The sequence below is a fragment of the Cibotium barometz genome, chromosome 16 (assembly GCF_041138505.1).
Source record: "Cibotium barometz isolate CiBa-2024 chromosome 16, ASM4113850v1, whole genome shotgun sequence".
NCBI classification, from domain to species: Eukaryota; Viridiplantae; Streptophyta; class Polypodiopsida; order Cyatheales; family Cibotiaceae; genus Cibotium; species Cibotium barometz.
Window position 1 is genome coordinate 59,577,632 of NC_141061.1, and position 23,304 is coordinate 59,600,935.

Sequence of the window (23,304 nt, forward strand, 5' to 3'; positions counted from 1 at the left end):
CAATGAATAAATGGTTTGATGGTATGACTAATTGTGAGCCCAATGCATCTAGGCGTGTGTGAAAGAAACCCCCAAACACTTGTCTTCTCTTCTCCTTTCTCCTTTTCAAAAATTCTCCCTCTCCTTTCTCCACGTGAAGGGGTAGGCACTCTTCCTTTATCTTGTATAGATAGATATTCACAACTTTTTGTAGGTGTATATTTATAGCTTTTTGTAGGTATATATTCACAACTTTTTGTAGGTATATATTCATAACTTTTTTAGGTATATTAATTAAATGTCACTTAGATGGCATTTAACTAATATAACTTCAGTCCGTAACCTCTTTCCTTTTCTTCTCATCTCTCTTTCTCCTTTTATTTGTAGAATGAGTCCTATGAGGCTTTTTATAGAAAATTGTGAGACCTTAAATAGATGAATATGGGTGAATGCACCCAAATAGAAAAGGGCAAAGAGGGTCATCATTTTATTGACTTTTTAAAGCATTAATCATTACATACTAAATCAATTGTGAGACCTTAAATAGAAAAGATATGGGTGAAACCTTGAATCAACTTTTTGTAGGTATATATTCACAACTTTTTGTAGGTGTTAGTTCATTAATATAAAACTCGCATTATAAAAAACTTTTTGTAAGTGTATATTATAGGTGTACTAATTAGAATATGAGCCTTTTGAGGCTTTTTATAGAGAGTTGTAAAGAAAGGATGTGGGAAAGGGCAAGGCGGGCCATCATTTCATTGACTTCATCAATACATACTAAAAAAAAGGCTCTTATTCTTGAAAAACTAACAGAATAGTGGAAAATCTGGTCTAACAGGAATGCCATTGTGTTTATGAAGATTTTATGTACTGGCTTGCAAGAGTCAGACTTGATGCATAAGTGTGTGTGTGTGTGCATGTGCTGGTTTGTATGCAATGTGAATAAGCTAAGGTGTACTGAGCTGATGTGCTGTTACTGCAAAGGAACATCATTTGACTTCTGCCCGGGGTTTGGTGGAGCTTCAAGCATACTATGAGTGAGTTCCTAATGCTGATTTGTATGCTGCAGGTGAGGTGTTGGGAAGGGAAGAAGAGACCCCCCAAATTCGGACCAAGAACTCAGAGGAGGTACTATAAAGAAAAGCAGGATGATCATACTTTTGTTGCTTTTTTAGAGAACCAGACCCACTGTTAAGATTTGGTCTAAGAAAGGGGGACTATTGGAAAAACAATCCCCTCGTGCACTACTGAAGCAATGATGGAGGCTAGCATCTTGCCACGTTATCGGATATTTTGAGAGCATTCTTGTTTTTTGATGGAGGAAGAGAGATGGGATTTTCTGTGTGAAATTTTAAACGAAGACAAAAGTGATTTGTAGAGGTCAATAGTGTAGATTTTACTTGGCTGTATTAGAGTTCTTTTGGACATTTTCTAAGTTTATATATATATATATATATATATAATTATTATTGATAAAAAAAAAGAAAAACTCACAGAATATCATTTTGGTGCCGTATCTTTCCATAGCGGACAGTAAGTTTTTGTTTTGTTTTGTTGTTTTTTTTTGGTTTTTGTTTTTGTTTTTTTTGCAATTCTAAAACCTTTGAAAAGGAATACGCGAACAACCCAAAAAAGCATATAATACGAATTGGATCGAAACTGTGCCGTGTTCTGCTTCTCCGAACGATGGGTTCTCTGGAAGGCTTGCCTGGCAAAGGCGCCAAGAGCGAACCCATACTCTACGTCAATGGCAAGCGGCGAGTTCTACCCGACAACCTCGCCCACCAGACCCTGCTTGAGTACCTGCGAGGTAATGGGCAATCGAATCTTGCATAACCATTCCTTTTTATTCCTATCATTTAGGCAAATTAGTATCAAACAGCAGCTAATCAAGGTAAGTCGCAAAGAAAAATTAACTTTTTCGTGGATATCGAGATGATTCTCCGGGTGGATTTGGACTTATTGGGGGTTTTTTTTTTCACCTCAATTATCAGGATCGGGACTTACTGGAACAAAGCTAGGCTGTGGAGAGGGTGGTTGCGGAGCATGCACTGTTATGGTCTCGCATTTTGATCCCTACCAGAAGACTGTAGTGTAAGTGCAATTCTCAATTTCTTCTCGACTGGGAGAACACGAAAATAGCATATATATCAAGCTTCAGCTACAAAACTCCTATTTAAAATTTATCACCAAGGCATGTGAGGATATCCAAATCATCATGAGGGTCGTGTGTGTGTGTGCCAATTAGCTCCAGGATGCTGCCAAAACCACACTTTTTCCACGGCTTCTACAAAGCCATTCCCACAATGATTCTAGTGTGTTTAGACTGCAACCAGACCTTGTAAAATCTGTCGATTCTCCAAAAGATCTCATCTAGTGTATAGCGTTTGGGCTACTCAAGCATTGTCGCTCTAAATACAAACATGAGCTAGCCAGATCCCAGGCACAAGATACCATGGGTGGAGCATTGATTCCTCAAGGTCAACCAATATGTGGACCCACAAGGAAGAGAGCATTGAATTGCTACTTCCCATCATCCACTCCGAGGGAGGAGGAGAGGACCTGGACAGAGAGAGGACTAACAAATCCAGCAACATCAGATTACCTCTAAATACCCATGCAGGCACAATGACACCCATGACCCCCCACTGACGCTTAGCAAGAAATGAAGCATGGCACATTTGGCCAAACCCCTAGAAAGTTGCGATTGAGACTTTGCACTTCTACACTATTTTTAAATTTGAACAGGCCATGACTTGGGGCATATAGGAAATAGTGGTCTTTGAGGGCCACTCCACCTTATCAGTGCACCCCACTTCTCAGTTGTGCATTGTGGCACAGCCAAAACACCCTTTATTCTTCAGCATTACAGCCTATGTCAGAGCACTTCAGTAGCCACTTTGGATTCAATCATTGGGCCACACCTCAGGCATTGGGAAGTGTGGGCAGCATTGCATGGGCAGGTGGTTGTGCCACATGGTAGTCGGCGGTCACCAGTGGCAGGCTCATCACCATCACGTGGGAGGAGATTGTGCCATTGGTCTTGGACCAAGAAGAGCGATTTACGAACCCTCCATAGGGCGGAGGTTTTGAGGCCTTGATTGGCCAGCGGTCGAAAGGCCGTAACAACAACAACCAGGGCAAAGGGAATCTTTATCGGAGAAGTCTTTTGAGAAGAAGCCCGATTCAGACCGTGAGAAACTGAAGGCTGAGAGGACCTGTAACGATTGTGGCGAGAAAGGCCACTATTGGAGGAAGTGTCCCAAGCGGATTGGGAAGAGTGCGGATTCTTCAGCTTCAGCTTCAGCTGCAAAGACTCTAGCCTTTGTGCACTTGGAGATGTTGGACACGAGTGTTTCATCTTCTTTGAGCGAGGAGGTAGTTGGCTTCACCGCTAAGGATACTCGGGAGTGGATTCTTGATAGTGGTGCTTCCAAGCACATGACTTCTTCCCGTGACTTCTTTCAGGATCTTAAATGGCAGTCAAGTCGCATTTTCATTGGCGACAATTCCACCATACCGATTCACAGTGAGGGCCGGATGGAGATCATTCCTGATGAATGGCAGAGGGGGGAAGCATTCCTCTCGTGTTCTTCACGTCCCCGCACTTGGTTTTCATTTGTTGTGAGAATGGATCCCGCAAAGATCCAAGCCATTAAAGATTGGCCAGAACTCAAATCCATACATGAAGTACGGAGTTTTCTTGGTTTATGCTCATACTCCAGGAGATTTATCTTACATTTTGCAATGATTGCTTCGCCATTACATTAATTGACCAAGAAACATGCTATTTTCAAATGGACGAAAACTAAAATTAATGCTTTCAATTCTCTCAAGAATGCTATTATTATTGGGCTAGTCTTGGTCATACCCGATTTGCATAAGCCATTCATTGTTGAATGTGATGCATGTGGCATTGGACAAAGCACCATTCTTGGTCAAAAAGCAAGAAAAAAAAAGCAAAAATTCAAACTATGTTGACTAAAAGCTAAGGGCATCATTCGAACATGGATATCGAACTGGATCAAAAATCTAAAAGCCGCTTTTTCAAAAAGTAGCTCCAAGGTCAAAAAGCAAGGCCCTGAAGTTGTAAAAGCACAAATCAAGAACTTTGGCTATTATTAATAATATTTAATAAAGAAAAAGCAAAGCAAGAAGATAAAACAAAAGCAAAGCTTGGGAAAAGCAAGCATCTCCATCAAGTATATAAGAAGCTTGTACTCTCTTGGAAAGATCGTAAAAATTTTGGAGAGCCATCTTGGAAGGCTTGATCATCATCTTCTTCATCAAAATTGCCTCTGCTGGCTGAACCGCTGCTCGCCGAACCGCTGTGTCACGTGCATCCCGCACTTGGATGCCATGTAGACATTTCTGTACAATAGGTGCAGGACCTGGGATGGTGAACTGGTCCCATGTGAGCTCAGTCCGGGACGAGTCAGCCAGGGATCCATCTCAGTCGTCCGAGGTCAGGTGTGCATTGTCCTGCACATGAGTCCAAGGTCAGGTGTGCATTGTCCTGCACATGAGTCCAAGGTCAGTTGTGCATTGTCCTGCACATGAAGCAGTGCCAATCCGCGCTGTGAGTCTCCCTCTGGAATGATGTCAGATGTGCTGTGTATCTGGTTTGCAACTGGATGCCAGGCCTCTGTAGGCATGTAGGTTTGCATGTAGAGATGGGGCCGGCCCATAGGGCTACCCCAGTGCAAGGATTTGCATTTTGCATTATTAGTCTGGGCATGGGGGAGGTGTAGAACCACCCCCAAGGGGCCACGAGGGCCCAAGATTTGCCCACCAGCCAAGGCATGGGCTGGAGGGGCTGTCGGCCAACTGTACTACTGCTGGACAGGTAGCCGACCAGGTCTAGTACCCTACCCACCTAGTCGGCCAGGTGTAGGGAGCTGTCCCACACCTCTGCGCAGCATGCCCAGCAGCCAGGATGCTGCCCCAGAAGCATGCGCAGGCTGGACAGCATAGTATAGAGTGTGAAAACACTTTATTGAATATATCTCAGTCGTGGAGCTCCCTGAAGCCAGCCAACTGGAGACAAGAGGTGGTATAAATACCCCAGCCCATAATCCATGTTTCCATCTCATAATTCACCAAGTGCTCCAAGCAACCAAGGGCCAGGACAGCCAAGAACATTGCTAAAGCAAAGGGGTGAAGGACTGAAGGTCAAGGGCAGGTTTTCCAGCCAAGAAAAGGTCAAGTACTTTGTATTTGTTTTCAGATTTACATCATTCTAATAAAGCAAATACACCATCCGTGGTGGGGGCCCTACAGAGGGTAATTGGGACCCAATACTGTGTCCTCTCCATCTCCCCTTTCTCTCTCTATTTTTCTGCACATCGTCTTTCAGTTTTGTGCGTTAACTCCGTCGCGAAAAGAGTGCTGATTTCTGAGTTTTGAAGTACCGATCCTTCTCCGAAGCTTCCGCATATTACAGTGGTATCAGAGCTCACTTCAAGGACAAAGATTCAGCAAAGAAAACCAGAAAATTTTTTCGCTCGTGTGGTTGGTTTTTAGACGCCGGTGGACTACCCCTTTCGGAGTGACTCCTGTCCCTCGAAGGACGGTTGGTTTTTAGCCTCCGGAAGCCTCCGGAAGTCTCCCACACAGATAGTGGATGGTCAGATTGCGTTCCGGAAAGGAACTGCATTTTCCCGCTATGGCGAACTTCGGCGACGAGAGAGAACCAGAACCATGGGACCAGAGTGCACCAGGCAGCCCAGCTAGGGCACCCGGCTTGAGTGTACAAGACATGTTCCAGCAGATGATGCGAGCAATCGCAGACCAGACAACCAAGTTGGATGAGCAGAAGGCGCGGATTTTGGCTCTGGAGGAGCGTTCTCGCTCTCCAGCGTCGCGTTTTCCATCTCCTCCTCCCTCTCCTTCCGTATCCCAGATACCAGATCCTCGTCACAGGGACCCTCTCGTAGGGACACAGCCGCAGCCAAGCTCCTTGCTTGAGATGCAGATGCGCGCATTGGAGATTCGACAACGCGAAGACGACGCCATGCGACGAGTGGAACACGAGCGTTACCTCAGAGCTTTGGACGCCAGATTGACACCGGCGGCGCCCTCGAATCATTTTTCCGAGAAAATGAATTTCAGTAAGTATAATGGTAAACTCGATCCCACTACTCTGTATTCATGGTTACATCAATTTGAAGCTTACTTTGCCGCAGTTAGGAAATCAAATATTGACAAAGTGATCTTAGCCAGTTGGTACTTGGAAGGTGAGGCCATTCCTTGGTGGACTCAGTGGGCTCATGCCCACACCAGATCAGGTATGGCAGCTTATGGGTGGGACGAGTTCGTCCGTGACCTTAAGCAGCGGTTTTTACCGCCCCACTACCTTGAGCGACTCGAAGACGAGTTCAGGGGTGCGCGTCAGAATGCGCAACCAGTCCTTCAGTTTGCCAATAGAATTTCGACCTTGTGTCTACAATTAGGCTTATCTGATGCGGACAAGAAAGGGCAGTTTTTGTATGGCCTGGACACGCAAATCCAATGGGAGGTGCGTATGTTTAGGCCAGCCACCTTTGAGGACGCACTCTCGCTTGCGCAGAGTGCAGAAATGAAACACAATGGTGGCAAGCCCAAGACTTCCCAGCCGGCTTCTCCCAAGGCTAACACCTCGGGGGGCAAAAGCCAGAACCAGACGGGGTCTTCCCCAGGACAGAGCCCGGGAGCCTCTGGCTCCAAGAACTCGAACAATGCGTCTAAGCTTACTCCAGACCAGAAAGCGGAGGCAGGCAAGACAGGTGGCAAGTTGAGTGCTAAGGAGCTTGCTCAGTACAGGAAGGAGGGTAGATGTTACTTTTGTCACACAAAAGGACATACTTCTCGGGATTGTCCGAAGAAGCCTCCAAAGGCCGCCGCCGCCTCCACAGCTTCCGTGGTGAGCACAGCTCCCACACAGACCCCAGTGGCTACCCCTAGTTCTTCAACCCCCGGTGCTTCAGTTGGAGCAATTATTAGCCGCCGCGAGCTCGAAGATAAGCAGAAGGGCGCCCATGACCAGGAGTATGAGCGCAACGAATTGCTCAAGTCCTTTGGCTATATAGGTGGCCAGAGAGTCGTTGTCTTGTTTGACAGCGGCAGCACGGAGGATGTGATCACGGAAGAGGCCGCTAGGCGTGCCCGTTTCGAGCTGACTCCGGTGGACAAACAAGTTGAGGGATTTAGCACAGATATGACAACGAGCGTCAAGTATGAAGCTCTAGGGGCTAAATTAGTGATTCAGGGCATTTTATGGTTGCCCCTCTTGTAGGAGCAGACATAATTTTGGGTATCCAGTGGTTTCACAAGTTTCTTCCTGATGTCAAGTGGGACAAGCACACGTTCCAAATCGATCGGAATGTGTCAAACACCCCGGTGACCATTAAGTGTGAGCCAGGAATTCCAAACTTTCCGCTCATAAGCCACTTGCAGGCTAAGCGAGCAGTTAGGAAAGGCGCACAGTGTGCGATGATTTACATCCAGACAACCCAGACGGTGGCCAGTGCTTCCGAGAAGTACTCGGTGCTCCATGAAAAGTTCCAGAAGATTTTTCTTCGGGACAGTCTCCCTCCCCAGCTTCCCCCGTCCAGACCGGAGGATCACAAGATTGACCTCCTCCCAGGCTCGGAACCCCCGAGCAAGTTTCCGTATCGCCTTTCTAAGGCAATGGAATCGGAGTTGGACCGCCAACTCCAAGAATTGTTGCAAGCTGGCTTCATCCGCCCCAGCGTGTCGCCGTTTGCAGCACCGATCTTATTTGTCAAGAAGAAAGATGGGTCTTCTCGGTTGTGCGTCGATTATCGTGCACTCAACAAGCTGACTATCAAGAGCCGATTCCCGATGCCTCGAATTGACTATATTCTCGAGAGGCTGAATGGAGCTAAGGTGTTCTCTAAATTGGATTTAAAGAGTGGGTACCACTAGGTTCGGATTGTTGAGGGGAGCTTTCCGTACAGAACGGGCCCACTATGAATTTGTGGTCATGCCATTTGGTTTGACGAACGCCCCAGCTACATTTAACCGCATGATGATGCGTATTTTCCGGGAGTTGATTGGAGTGTGTGTGTTCATATTTCTGGACGACATACTCATATTTTCCGCTACAGTTGAGCAGCATGACATTGATGTGGAGAAAGTCCTTAAGTTGCTGGAAAGCAACGAGCTCTATGTCAATGAAAAGAAGTCAGAATTTTATCTGTTCCAGGTACATTACTTGGGATATATAATCAGTGCCGAAGGCATTCGACTTGATCCGGCTAAAGTAGTCGAGATTGTTAACTGGGAAGTACCTCAGACAGCTTATGACATTAGATCATTTGTGGGTATGTGCCAGGCATATTCCACCCACATTGACAAGTTTTCTGATCTCTCGGCAGACCTCACCGATCTGCTAAAGGGAGTGAAAACAAGGAGGCAAAAGATTCGAATGACTCCACGAGCGTTGGAGGCATTCCAGAACCTCAAGGTGGCTTTGTCTGAAGCGCCTTGTTTAGCCCTTGCCTCGTGGGACGAACCATTTCAGGTGATCACCGATGCGAGTAACATCGCAATTGGAGGTGTATTGCAACAGAATGGTCATCCGGTAGCTTACATGTCTCGTAAGTTACTGCCCGCCGAAAAGAACTACTCAGTCTATGATCGTGAACTCCTAGCAGTTATACAGGCCTTGAAACATTGGAAACATTTCCTGTATGGCCGTGACTTCGAGGTCCGCACTGACCATCAGGCATTGCGTTGGATTCAGACGATGCCAAGTGCACAGTGGAGTGATCGACAACACCGCTGGAGTCAGATATTCCAGCAGTTTGGTGGCATGATTGAGTACCTTCCAGGAAAGGCCAATCCAGTGGGGCCGATGCTTTGAGCAGGAAGGGACAAGTATCTGCGATTCAGACCACTAGACTTGACCTTGTTGATACAGGACTAGAAGACATGAAGCACACGTACGCGGATTCCGAGGAATTCGGTACACAGTGGGAACAGGCATTGGATGCCACAGGACCATGCCATTTTCTGATACGCGATGGTTGGCTTTACTACAAAGGCCGACTGTGTGTCATGAAATCATTCCGGGCAGCTCTTCTCCATGATGCCCATGACGCCATTACAGGTGGTCATAGGGGCATGAATTCGACTCTGGAGAAATTAGAACGGCAATACTATTGGCCAAAGATGAGGCGTGATGTGTTTACATATGTACAACACTGTGACATTTGTCAAAAGGTGAAAGCTCCTCGTGGAAAGAAGATAGGGTTGTTACAGCCTTTGCCAATTCCTGAGGGTCCTTTCCAAGACATTTCAATGGACTTTGTCATAAATCTGCCTCCCAGTCCGAGTAAGCGTAATACACAGTGTTTGACTATTGTTGACAGGTTCAGCAAATTTGTGATGCTTATTCCTTGCAGGGCCAATGTGACCGCCGAGGATGTTGCCCAGCTATTCATTCGGCATTGGTACCCGATTGGTGGGATTCCTAGGACCATAGTGTCAGACCGAGATGCCAAGTTTACCAGTCATTTTTGGAGGGCATTGTTTGATAATTTTGGTACTAAGTTGAATTTTTCCAGTGCATTCCACCCACAGACAGATGGCCAGACAGAGATATACAACCAGTTGGCCTTTGATGTGCTGAAGTGTTATGTCCACGATCAGCAAGGTAAGTGGGAATCGTTTTTGCCTTTAGTTCAAGCTGTTTTGAATGACTCTTTTTCTTCAGCTATTGGCAGGACTCCATATGAGGCAGCGTTTGGAAGACCTTTCCAGTCGTTGTTAACCAGGACTTCGTCTTCAGTACCGGAGGCGAACAGAGTGACGGAGTCTTACTAGGAGATCCTAGAGTCCGTTAAAGACAGATTGGCTAAAGCACAAGAGGCCTACACTCGACAGGCCAATAAAGACCGAAGGGACATGAAGTTTTCGGAAGGAGATTGGGTATATCTTCGGATTATGAAGCAAAGATTAAAGCAGGTGGGCAAGCGATGCCCAAAGTTGTCTTTCAGGAGCTTCGGACCATCCCCCATCCGGAAAAAGATTAATGAGGTGTCTATGCAGTTAAAGCTACCTCCGAGTTGACTATGCATGATGTATTTCATGTCAGTTGGTTGAAGCCATATGCAGGTCCACCCCCTTCAGAGGTCAAAGACGAAGCGGAACCAGACATCATTGATGAAGCAGAAGTAATGGTTCCAGAACAGATCCTTCTGCACTGTTTCAAGCATGGCTCAGGTCGAAGACTGCGACAGTTCCTCACGAAGTTTCAGGACCGAGGAACTCATGAAGCGGTATGGCTCGACAAAGAATTTTTCGAAGACTATCCGGCATTATTGACGGATTATTTGGAGGCTATGCAGCTTCCGTCAAGTTAAGCAGAAGGGGATGTCACGTGCATCCCGCACTTGGATGCCACGTAGACATTTCTGTACAGTAGGTGCAGGACCTGGGATGGTGAACTGGTCCCATGTGAGCCCAGTCCGGGACGAGTCAGCCAGGGATCCATCTCAGTCGTCCGAGGTCAGGTGTGCATTGTCCTGCACATGAGTCCAAGGTCAGTTGTGCTTTGTCCTGCACATGAAGCAGTGCCAGTCCGCGCTGTGAGTCTCCCTCTGGAATGATGTCAGATGTGCTGTGTATCTGGTTTGCAACTGGATGCCAGGCCTCTGTAGGCATGTAGGTTTGCATGTAGAGATGGGGCCAGCCCATAGGGCTACCCCAGTGCAAGGAATTGCATTTTGCATTATTAGTCTGGGCATGGGGGAGGTGTAGAACCACCCCCAAGGGGCCAGGAGGGCCCAAGATTTGCCCACCAGCCAAGGCATGGGCTGGAGGGGCTGTCGGCCAACTGTACTACTGCTGGACAGGTAGCCGACCAGGTCTAGTACCCTACCCACCTAGTCGGCCAGGTGTAGGGAGCTGTCCCACACCTCTGCGCAGCATGCCCAGCAGCCAGGATGCTGCCCCAGAAGCATGCGCAGGCTGGACAGCATAGTATAGAGTGTGAAAACACTTTATTGAATATATCTCAGTCGTGGAGCTCCCTGAAGCCAGCCGACTGGAGACAAGAGGTGGTATAAATACCCCAGCCCATAATCCATGTTTCCATCTCATAATTCACCAAGTGCTCCAAGCAACCAAGGGCCAGGACAGCCAAGAACATTGCTAAAGCAAAGGGGTGAAGGACTGAAGGTCAAGGGCAGGTTTTCCAGCCAAGAAAAGGTCAAGTACTTTGTATTTGTTTTCAGATTTACATCATTCTAATAAAGCAAATACACCATCCGTGGTGGGGGCCCTACAGAGGGTAATTGGGACCCAATACTGTGTCCTCTCCATCTCCCCTTTCTCTCTCTATTTTTCTGCACATCGTCTTTCAGTTTTGTGCGTTAACTCCGTCGCGAAAAGAGTGCTGATTTCTGAGTTTTGAAGTACCGATCCTTCTCCGAAGCTTCCGCATATTACACGCTGCTCGCCGCCTACCGCTCCCCCGAGCCGGCCGCCGCCCACCGTCGCTTGGATCCACTGCCATTGTCGTCCCTGTCCGTTGCCGTAGCGTGCTGAACCACTAGAGGTGCCGCTGTTCAGAGCCGCCTCCCATCACCATCACTCAGAAAATCCACTTGCTACCTCCTATAGCTCCGTTGGCCCTTGTAGTGCTTGCTGCCTATTGCCTCTTGCAACACCGCCGCCTCTTACAAAGCTGTTTTGGACATCTAGAAGTTTGTTATTTACACATACCTCACTTGTATTTCTCGAATGCGAGGTTAGACATGGAGAGTTTGGACATGGAGAACTTGGGCATAGAGCTTGGATATGGAACATAGAGCTTGGACATGGAGCATAGAGCTTGGGGGATATGGAACTTGAACTTGGACTTGGAGCTTGGGCATGGAACTTGAACTTGGACTCGGATTCGATCTAGACTTGGATTTGGATCTGGACTTGGATTCATTAGATTTGGATTTGGATGTTAGATCTGGTACTAGCCCGGTGAGAGATACTTGTGGGTCATCCCCGTGGTGTGCTCGGCATTAGAGATCTTGTGCCTCGACAACATCGACATCGACATTGATATCCTACATCGGCATATCTGCTTGTTTTGTATTCATTGATTGTATTGATCCTGGCCAATGTGCTCGTGAATTGTTCCTGCATAAATTCTTGAAAGGGACTAGGGCCTGTTCCCCGCTCAATGTGGTGTACTGTGCAAATCCCTGTTCCCTTCTCTCTCTCTCTCTCTCTCTCCCCGCTGAGTAGCTTGGGCTGGTCAAGTTGGCTGGTCATTTATTTAATAAAGTTTATATTTATAAATGACATTAAATGCTAATAAAATACCATCAAATATTGGAAAAATACCAGATAAATCCTAGTGAATTTCCTAAGGCTTCTGTGATTGTCTAAATGATGCACAGGCATATAAATGCACATTATGCAAAATGCAGAGTGCTTTCTGATGCAAACCCTAAGGCTTCTATTGACTCTACATGCATGAATGATTCTCTCCAAGTGGGTTAAGGGACTTGACTGACTGACTGACTCGCTAAGGCTGAGGAATGACCTTCGTAGCTCGTGCCTGACTTATCCTGGACTGAGGATGTACAATGGGGTCACGGCGTACAACAGATATCATCCTGCTGGGTTCTAATAATGTACAAATGTTGCATTGCTGATGATGAGCCAGTTTGTCACCATGCACTGAGTGCAGAGTGCATGCGACATTCCCTCCTGGTTAGCTTGGCGGCAGGTTCATGGCTTCCAAGTAGTCCGCCAACAACTGGGGGTACTCCTGGAAGAACTCCTCGTCTAGCCATACGGCTTCGTCTGTACCTCGATCCCGGAATTTCGTATAGAACTGACGTATCCGTCGACCGGAACCATGCTTCCAACGATGAAGAAGGATCTACTCGGGCTCAATAACTTCTGCTTCGTCTACCACGTCTGGCTGCTGTTCATCTGAAACATCAAAAACGTCTGGACCAACATATGGTTTTAGCGAAGAAACATGGAAAACATCATGCATTATCCAACTGGTAGGCAACTTTAACTTCATGGAGACATCACTTAACTTTTTGACTATTGAAAAAAGGCCAAAACTACGGAATGTATGCAAATAGACCCAATTCCCTTTCTTGAAGTGGATATCTCGTCTAAACTTATTTACTTGTCTGCGAACTGAATAAAGACCAGGCTCAAAATTGAGGGCCAAACTGGGTTGAGTACCAAACTCTCCGGAATTGACATACTGATCTTCTATGCTTGCTAAGTCTTTTCCAGAGATGTTGAGAATGGTAGACTCCTGATTGGTCTGGATGCTGGTCTTTCTACTAAGAACATCTACTACTGGGTTATGCTGACCAGGGATGCACTTGATCATTCTTCCAACCTGGTGGAAGAGGTGACCTTGTCTAGTGTGCTGATCACTCCATTGGGCACTTGGCATCGTCAGGAGCCACTTAAGTGCTTGGTGGTCCGTGGTGATTGTGAAAATGTGTCCATAAGGAACAGGTTTCAAATGTTTGAGAATTGACTGCTGTTCTAGCTTGCCCTTGAAAGTCTTGGAAAGACAAGAGGGAAACTTGCTAGGAGGTTCTACTAATTGTGGGATATTGGGTGGGAGATCATCCTTAAAAATGTCTGAATGAGAAAGGAGATCTGCCAACTTAGGGACTGAAGATGATGAGACAGCGGTTATTGATGAGATAGAAGCTGTCTGAGCATAAATCAATGCTCCTTCTGTTCCCTTGCACATAGCTCGTTGGGCTTGGAGATGAGAAATCATAGGAACGCCAAGAATGCTCCTATCCCCCCGAATCATGACAGGCTCACGAAAACCTTTAGAAATAATAAAGGTGTCTTGTCCCCAATTGGGAATAGGTTCATACTGACGAAACCACTGGATTCCTAAGATCATGTCACATCCCAAAAGAGGAGAGACAATGAAATCTCGCTGGAATGAGGCCTTTTGAACTTGAAAAGAAAATTGCTGTGCATGTTGAGATGTGGGTGTGGAGACCAGGTGTAAACCCGTCTACCTCCAAATGATAGGGCACTAAGGTACAGCTCATGTTGGTAGTCAACTGGGGAGAGATGGCGTCCTCAGAACTGCCCATGTCAAAAAGGATGATGAACTGTTGGCCCTTGGCAGAGCCATAAGCTCGGATTAGGCTTTTCTGTGGTTGTTGCCTCACCCTCCTGCTTAGCATCAAGTATCACGGATGGCATGGAATGCATAGAAGGTAAGATCTGAACCGCATTGGTGGTAGCAGGTGGATTTGGAGGAGCGGGGGATATTGCGGCAACTGTGGCAGAAGGCTCTTTGGAGGCTTGCTCCGCTTGCCTTTTTGGACAATCCTTCTTACCATGCCCAGTGGTATGACTGAAAAAACATTGGTTTTCTGAGTGATACTGTCTTTGCTCCTCTGGAGGAAGATAGCCTCCAGTGATGCCTGCTTGAGCCTTTTCCTCAGGGGTCTTCTTAGGCTTAGATTCCTTACCCCCTGAACTAGAGCTAGGACTGGTGTCTGTCTTAGTGTCTTTAGAAGACGAATTACCCTTCCCCTGTTGGGGTTTGGTACTGGACTGTGATGATTGCTTGGGCTTGCCTCCGTTCATCTTCATTTCTTCATTTTGAGCGAGAGTCAAAGCCCGGTCATATGTACTTGGTTCAAAGTTACGAACTGTGAACCGAATGTTAAGAGTCCAATCCACGAATGAATTGCTCCATCTTAGCTTGCGCAGATAATCCTAATTGCTGTGCTAAAGTAATAACCTTACTGGAAAACTGAAGCACTGGGGATCCATTCTGTCTGAGTCCATAGAACTCATCTTTCAGACCGGTCATGTACTGGGACGGGAGAAATCTGGTCTTCAGGTCATGGACAAAGATGTCCCAGTCAAAGGCTGTGACACCTGTGGCTTGGTCTGTATGAATACTAGACCAATGGTGCCACCAAGTGACTGCCTCACCAGTGAGATGGGGAGCCGCTAAGTAGACTTTATCTTGTGGGTCTGTGATCCTAGCTAATGGAAAATGAGCATTAAACTGATGAATAAATTGATTAACTGATGAATGATCACACTTACCATCATACTTACTGAAGTTTGGTTGATTGCGAATGACGGTGGTTGATGCTGCTGCGAACTGCGGGCTAGTGACACCTATGACTGGGGAGACTGAGGAGAGCTGCTGATACCTCAAGTGTATGGCCTCCTTTTCCCGTTGGTGCTCGAGTAACATACGTTCTCGATCAAGCTCATGTTGGTGTTCCCGAGCGGCGAGTTCAGCTTGACGCCGGTCTTCGTCGATCCTGCGTTGGCTTCCTCATAGTCCCGCCTTTCTGCTTTTTCTTCTTTCCTTCGGGCCTCATCCTGTCTCCTTTGTTGTTCCATCTGAAAGAAGAGGGAGATGTAGTTGGGTGCCGTTGGAGGCGGAGAAGGACGTGCTATTGCTACCTCCAAGAGTTGGAGACGCTCCATGAGTAGCTGGTTCTGAGCTCTCGGAAGAGCTATGGTGTTTGCCGTAGGCGGAAGAACATGGTCTCCTTCGGGGGAGACGTCTTCCGGTTGATGAGTACTCTCTTTTGTAGACATGATGTTGAAGTCGGTGGTCGTGCCGGAACGCAATCTAACCATCCAAGGATGCCCCCATGCTAGGATACGATGTGTGTGGACAATCTGAATCTGATACCAATGTAATATGCAGCGGAAGTCTTTGTATTGGAAGATCCTATCACACAAATGCTCACACCGTCTTCTGTATCCTGAGTTTCGTGAGTTTAGCAATCCACTTTAATACTTCAAACTTTAAAGAGATGAGAGAGAGATATATGAGAACTGTACACGTGGGTTGTAGATAAGCCAAACGCAAGATCTCGGAGGATCGGAAGCTTGGCTCAACTGTACACGGCTGTAGAAAACACCTCAATCAACTGATCTCGAGCCTATGCACTCTTCCCAAGGGCATGAGGAAGGGCTGCACACCTGAGGCTGAGACAGGACTGTGGTGGACTGTTCTAAGCTATGTAACTATGTTACCTTCATCAGATGACTGTAGCATGTATGGATGATGCAAAGAAGGTGGTCCACTGCTTAATTGACTGCTGCAGAACTGAAAACGCGAGGTAGTACTGCTGTAGAACTGTAAATGCAAGGTAGGATTGGACTTGCATGGACATACCATGATATGAAGGGATCTGGGTTCTAATAATGTACAAATGTTGCACTGATGATGATGAGCCAGTTTGTCACCATGCACTGAGTGTAGAGTGCATGTGACATGTTGTCAATACCAAGAGCCAGTAGGTTGGTTATGTAGGATGGGGATATTGATCCACGTCCATATCGAGAATATGGTACCATGGGTTACTAGCTAAATGAAATGGGAAATTGTTCCATGGTGCATTCTTGCATTGCATCTATGCGTGTACGGTTTTGAACCTATTTTCACATGAATTATTTTATTGCATGCGTGAATTGTGCGTGTAGTTCATGAGTTTGGGACGCCCTCATGTGAACAATGCGAGTTAAACTGTCTTCTGACCTCGCTTGTGGGATGTAGACAGGTGGTAAGTATACTACTTTACTATGTTGCTTATTTTATGAGCACATGGCAAATTTTTCTGTTTTGTAGGTCCACACTTCATTAAAGTTCGGGCGAACAATGGACCAATTTCCACTCCCGGTCGGCCAGGCACATATTCGGGCGCCATTTTCAGCATGTTATGAGCTTTGGGCGGCCTCCCATATGGATGGTTTGGACGGGTGGCCCAATAGGCATCCTCCACTCATCCTCTATATGTTGGGAAAGCTTATCTTCCCTCTCTGTCCTCTCTCTAGAAGTGGGAGTATATAGTCTCCATATGATCAACAATTTGCAAAATTCATCTTCTGTTTATGAATATGGAGTCTCCTAAGCATTCTATTGCCCCCAAATTTTTTGTAAACCCTAATTCTGTCAGAAACCCTAGTTTCAAAAATCCTAATTTTGGGGAAACCGTAGTACATCTATAGCCCTATGCTTTGGGCATCTTTTGCACCCAAAAGCCCCAATTTTGGAGTCCAAGTACTTTCTGAAAACCCTGATTTACAGAAGCCCTAATTTTAGTCGGGAGTGAAAATGGACCCTCGGAAGCATTTACATCAACCATACGATGGTTGAACTCAAAGGCAAGAATCAGAATTGTGGTAAGAGCTCATTTAAGCTCTCTTTCACGTACTCAAGATCCGAATACTAGTCATTATGGTTCTTGTCGCGGTCTTGGCACACACAATGTTTGTGTATGGATGCCAATGGAGCATAGTTGCATTTGATTAGCTATGAGGGATCGTGGAGTGAGATTGTGAAATCAAATGGAAGCTATGGAAGCAATCAACGGCATTAATAACCAACCATGTTTGCAATGTTGTTTTCATTTGCATGAATGCCTATGGACAGTTTGGCGTGAAGCTTGTAACAAGAACCTTGATAATACAATCTATTACGAGGTGGGTCGGCCCTTTCCGGCCCTAGTGCAATGTGCAACTGATTTCAATTTTCAGTTTTGTTAAGCTTCATTTTGTGGTACCATTTTCAACTTGTTTAATTGTGTTAATTGCTTAAGTGTAAAGCAAGATTGTGGTCAACCCCGAACGGGGGAGTCTTACCATGCCTCATGAGGAATGAACTCAGTTATTGAAGCTTCTAAAGCCTCCCATGTTCAATAGGAAGATGGACGAATGGCTGCCATGTTGGCAGGAGCTGGTTGTTTATATGTTTTTCAGCTCCATTTTGTGTACAGTTTTGTTAGGTGCCGCCCTCTTCTGGTGGGAAGACCACCTTAGGCACCACTCCCTTTCTTTTTAGGTTGATTGCTGCAAGGTGGTCTTGAAGTAGTTTGTTCATGTGGATTGCTACTGTGAGCTAAAGCGGCAATGAGAGCGCTTTTTGTAGAAACATGGCGAGGAGGTAATTGACTACTAGCACGTTTTTGGAAGCTTTTGTTTATTGTCACGACCCTGTGTTTTTCTCTGGACAGTATGCAGGTGTGCACGGGGACATGGTGGACAGTGTGAATGGCATGAGTTTGGAGTTAAAAAAAAGAAACCCATGTGTGGACAACCCCAAGTGTAAAGGGGACAAAGAGATTTTAATTTAAAAGGTTTTATAACCTTTGGTGGCCCAAAAGCTAATTTGGGAGGCTACTCCACTTTTGGAGGATGCGCCTCTTTCTATCTCATGCTTTTTGGGAGATGCCTGCTGGATCTGAAGGGTATGCTTTTTCGAGAGGAGACTGGCGGGCTGGTTGGGCTGCAGCATAGGGAAGTGATCAGCAGGGCGCAGAGGACTGAAGCTCTCTCTCTCTCTCTCTCTCTCTCTCTCTCTCTCTCTCTCTGAGGGTGGCGGGCAGACTGCAGGCAGCGCATAGCTCATCAGGGAGCACAGGCAGGCAGACTGTAGGCAGCGAACAATTCAGCAGGGCCCTTCCTTTTGTGCAACAGACCGGTGGGCTGAACTGCCAAGTTTCTCTCTCTCTTTCTCTCTCTCTCTCTCTCTTTCTAGGAGGCGGGGCTGGATTGAGCATGTTTTCTCTCTCTTTGAGGACTGGCAGGGCTGGACAGCAGGGAGCATCAGGTTGGACAGCAGCTTTGCCCATGCGTTTCTCTCTCTCTCTCTCTCTCTCTCTCTCTTTTGGGAGGAGGGGTTTGGCAGCTTGGAGAGTGGATTCCAGAGACTTTTTATGGGCTGTTTTTGTTTGGCAGCAAATTCAGCTATGTGTTTGGGTTTTTGGCTGTAAGTACAGGTCACTTGAATGTGTTCCTTGGCATGGGAGTGATGCAAGCTCGCATGGCTTCATGCTCATGGAGCAGATTGTTTTCTTCCTGCTGGAAAGAAACATGTTTTCTTATTGCTGGAAAGGAACAGAGGGACCTACAGTTATGGGCATCTCTATGTTTCCAGATGTTTCATGAGGGAACAGGTAACTAGATGTATGCCGTTGTTGGCACTGTTGTTGAATGGTGTTGTCTGTATAGAAACAGGACAAATGTTTCAAAGGGAAACATGTTTATGGTTCTCCAGGAGATAGGTCACATGCAGGCAAAAGGTACAGGAATGGACACATGTTTGGTACAGCCTTGCTACTGATTGGACTATGGACAAGGAATCCATGGCAGAGATGGATAGTACCCTTGGAAGGTAGAGAGGGTTGGTACAGGTGTGTCAACTGTATGGTATGCTGTGTTGTGATGCGAGTTCTCTTTTGGGAGACAGTTTGGGAGTCTGTGTTGTGATGTAGGAGCACTGGATGTGTCAGGGTGTGATGCTGTTCATAGGGTGAGAGGCTATGGATGGTTGTGGCAGCTCTGATCATGGGAGAAAGCTTCTGTATGCAGGACTCAATGTGAGAGAGTCTTTCGATGTGAACAATGGCTGGACTTCACACATGTTTGCATGTTTGAAACTGTTTTTGTGTGGGAGTTGTTTTCATGTGACTGCCTGCTATGGATGTCCAGTTCAAGGACCTAGGATGCCTAACTATGAACTGTGTGAATTTTGACATGTTTTGTGGCGTTTGAACAGGTGGTAAGTGCACCCCAAATCTTTGTTTTAATTTAAAATGCTTTGTAATGTTCAAAACCTTTGTAGGTTCACACTTTAAAATTTGGGTGGACAATTTACTAAAGTGCTCGGGGTCGACACCCTATTTGGGCACCATGGCGGCCATGGAGTGGGAGGTGGCCTCCCAAGTGGCAAAGGATGGGTGTGGGCACTCAAGTAAGCGGATATTCATGATGTACGTGCATGATGAGAAAATTTCAGCCCATGTGTAGTCTCTCCATGAGCCAATTCAATAGGCAAAGTCCCATGTCTTGCATGATGGCCATGTTCACCATGAAAGGCATAACCTACATGTGCATAATCACCAAGCTCTTTGGCATATGCATAGCTTTCGTCTTTTAATCCATGAGGTGTAGAGGCATGGTGAGAAGTCAACGAAGGCTCCTCTATTGAAAAAAGACTTCATCTTGTGAGAAATAGCACCACCCGCTCTTTTGGAGGCCATTTCTTGAATTTCAACTTACTTGCTTCCTGCTTCATTGTCACCACAGTGCATGTTTTGCCTCGGCGAAAACCCTAACCCTAATCCTAATTTTCAAGATTGTCAGAATGAAGATATGTTCATATCATCACGAAGAGCTCATTGAGAGAAGCAACTTTGTCTCTTATAGCATCTTCAAATTCAAAGTGGTTTGAGAGAATTTTTAGGAGGATGACTTTTTATGTAAGCTGCTTTTTGATTGTTTTTTAAAAGCAAGTTACTTTTTAAAAGTGCTTTTTAAAAGCACAATATTTACACAATATCCAAGCCCACAAGATTGTCTTCCCGCTGCACAGGAGAGGGAAAACAACTGTGCTCTGATACCATTATTTACGTGGTGTCTTTTCCCATTGAGGAGGGGGAAACAACTGTGCTGTGATACCAATGTAATTCACACGGTTGGGCGTGAGCACTACTTGTGCACCGTCTCGTAAATAATTAACACTTATGAAATGGAAACAACACAAGACAAAGACAATGCTGAAAATGAACAATTGCATAGTGACACCACACTGGCGCCGGAACACCCCCCCCCCCCCCCCCCAACCAAGTATATTATTGAAGTATTTTATTTTGTACAATGTTCCACGGGCTCTTAAGCTAGATTTTCCATAAACAAGAAATATACAAGCATGTACCAAAAAATATATTAAGTGATTATTCCACCAATGTACGGTCTTTCCAACAACTCCCCACCTCTCCCTGGAGTGAAGCAATCTCGAAACAAGTGTTCCGGGTCCACACGTGTCATTGGTGTGCCCGTATTAGTGCCTAGATTACAGCCTCAGAGTTATGTGAATGCTGAAAAGGAAGGACTCGCACCGGAGTCACTCTAGGGCACAAAACCAAGCAACAGTGGAGTCGTAGATGAATTCCTCTCGCGTAAACATCAATGGACTGGTCATGGGCTTTTACTGCACAATTTGATATTGCCTTTAGTGATGAAGATTTCTCGGAGAAGTCTAAGATCGCCATGCAAGTATGTTTCTACAAGGGTCTGCTGCACATTGCTGGGTTATAGAGAAGCTCCCCTCTTATCCCATCAGCTCTTGCAAAGAGTTTAAAGAAAGGTTTTATGCACAATTCTTGCTTCCAAATGTTGTGAAGAAGATCATCCGCAAGTGGGACAAAATAGATCAAAAGGACAATTGTAACATGCAGCAGAATTATGCATAATGAAGGATCTTATCACACAAAGTCTCACACTGCCTTCTTTATCCTGAGTTTCGAGATTCTTTAGCAATCCACTTTATCACTTCAAACTTTCAGAGATGAGAGAGAGAGAGAGAGAGAGATTTGTACACCTTATTGGGTCCCAAATTACCCACTGAAGGGCCCCCTCCTATTTCTAGGAGTATTTGCTTTATTATCTTTGAGAAGAGAATGAATGAAGGATTGACTTGGGACTGTAGATAAGCCAAACGCAAGACCTTTAAAGGAAAGACCAAGAGTTGGGCTGAATTGTCCACGGCTGTAGAAGCACCAATGATGACCGATCTCAAGCCTATGCACTCTTCCAATGGAATGTAGGAAGGTTGTAAATCTGAGGCTGAGAGAAGGGGCTGATTGGGACTGTTTCTAGGGTGTGTTATGCACTATGAATGAATGAGAATGTTGCGTTTTACCTTCACCAAAGTGGCTGTAGCAAAATGATGAGATGTATGACTGCTGAATTCTGTTGCATGCTGACAACGCAAGGTGGATGAAGCAAGGTTGCTGGCTGAATGCTGAGATGCTGAGATGCTGCGTTTTGCTGATGGGAGGCTGCAAGTACAAGCGATGATGCTCCTAGTGCTGTAGGATTGAAACGCTTGCTCCAATTGGTGATGAATGAATGATATGAACTGAATCGATGCTATTTATATGAGCAAGGGCTGGTTGGCTGGCTGCAAGAGCTGGCCGACTGAAGCATTAAATGCTACACGACTTGCGACTATGGAATAATGGCTTTATTATCTTTGAAGAGAATGAATGAAGGACTGACTTGGGACTGTAGATAAGCCAAACACAAGACCTTTGAAAGACCAAAAGTTGGGCTGAACTGTACACGGTTGTAGAAGCACCAATGATGACCGATCTCAAGCCTATGCACTCTTCGAATGGTATGTAGGAAGGCTGCAAATTTGAGGCTGAGAGAAGGGGTTGATTTGTTATGCACTATGAAAGAATGAGAATGCTGCGTTTTACCTTCACTAATGTGGCTGTAGCAAAACGATGACATGTATGACTGCTGAATTCTGTTGCATGCTGACAACGCAAGGTGGATGAAGCAAGGTTACTGACTGAATGCTGAGATGTTGCATTTTGCTGATGGGAGGCTGCAGGTACAAGCGATGATGCTCCTAGTGTTGTAGGATTGAAAGGCTTGCTCCAATTGGTGATGAATGAATGATATGAACTGGAGCGATGCTATTTATATGAGCAAGGGCTGGTTGGCTGGCTGCAAGAGCTGGCCGACTGTAGCATTAAATGCTACACGACTTGTGACTATGGAATAATGGTAATAATGTCGAAAATTAAAAAATACCAGATAAATGCTAATAAATATGATAAAAATACTGGATGATATTCCAAGGCTTTTGCAATGGTCTATGTGGTCTATGTGCATATGGGATGAATGATATGCAATATGCAACCATGATCTGATGCAAACCCTAAGGCTTCTACTGACTCTATATGCATGAATGATTCTCTCCAAGTGGGTTAAGGGACTTGATTGGCTGATTGACTCTCTAAGAGTGAGGAATGACCTACGTAGCTCGTGCCTGACATATCCTGGACTGAGGATTACAATGGGGTCACAGTGTACGACAAATATCAAATCGTAAAGGGTTCTACTAATGTATAGTGTTGCACTGATGATGAGCCATCATGTCACTATGCACTATAGTGTAGAGTGCATGTGACATCCCCTCTTGCTTAGCTTGGCTGCAGGTTGATGGCTTCCAAGTAGTCGGCCAATAATTGGGGGTGCTCTTAAAAAACTCTTCGTCTAGCCAAAGTGCGTCGTGGGTACCTTGATTTCGAAACTTCGTATAGAATTGACGGAGTCGTCGACCGGAACCATGCTTCCAATGATGAAGACGGATTTGCTCAGGTTCAATGATCTTTGATTCGTTGACCGGAACCATGCTTTCAATGATGAAGAAGGATCCAACATATGTTTTAGCTAAGAAACAGGAAAACATCATGCATTGTCCAACTGTTAGGCAACTTCAATTTCATGGAGACATCACTTAACTTTTTAACTATA

General features: G+C 45.8%; 1 protein-coding gene across 2 annotated transcripts in view; it reads left to right on the forward strand.

The window, feature by feature from the left end:
• Positions 1 to 1,522: 1,522 nt before the first annotated feature.
• Positions 1,523 to 23,304, forward strand: part of LOC147630801 (xanthine dehydrogenase 2-like) — a 57,311-nt gene continuing 35,529 nt past the window's right edge. For both annotated transcript variants that reach the window (XM_086810788.1, XM_086810787.1), the window contains exons 1-2: positions 1,523 to 1,792; positions 1,977 to 2,076. In XM_086810788.1, the coding sequence (XP_086666914.1) occupies positions 1,669 to 1,792; positions 1,977 to 2,076 (224 nt within the window). In that variant the 5' untranslated portion in view covers positions 1,523 to 1,668. The remainder of the gene's footprint in view (positions 1,793 to 1,976; positions 2,077 to 23,304) is intronic.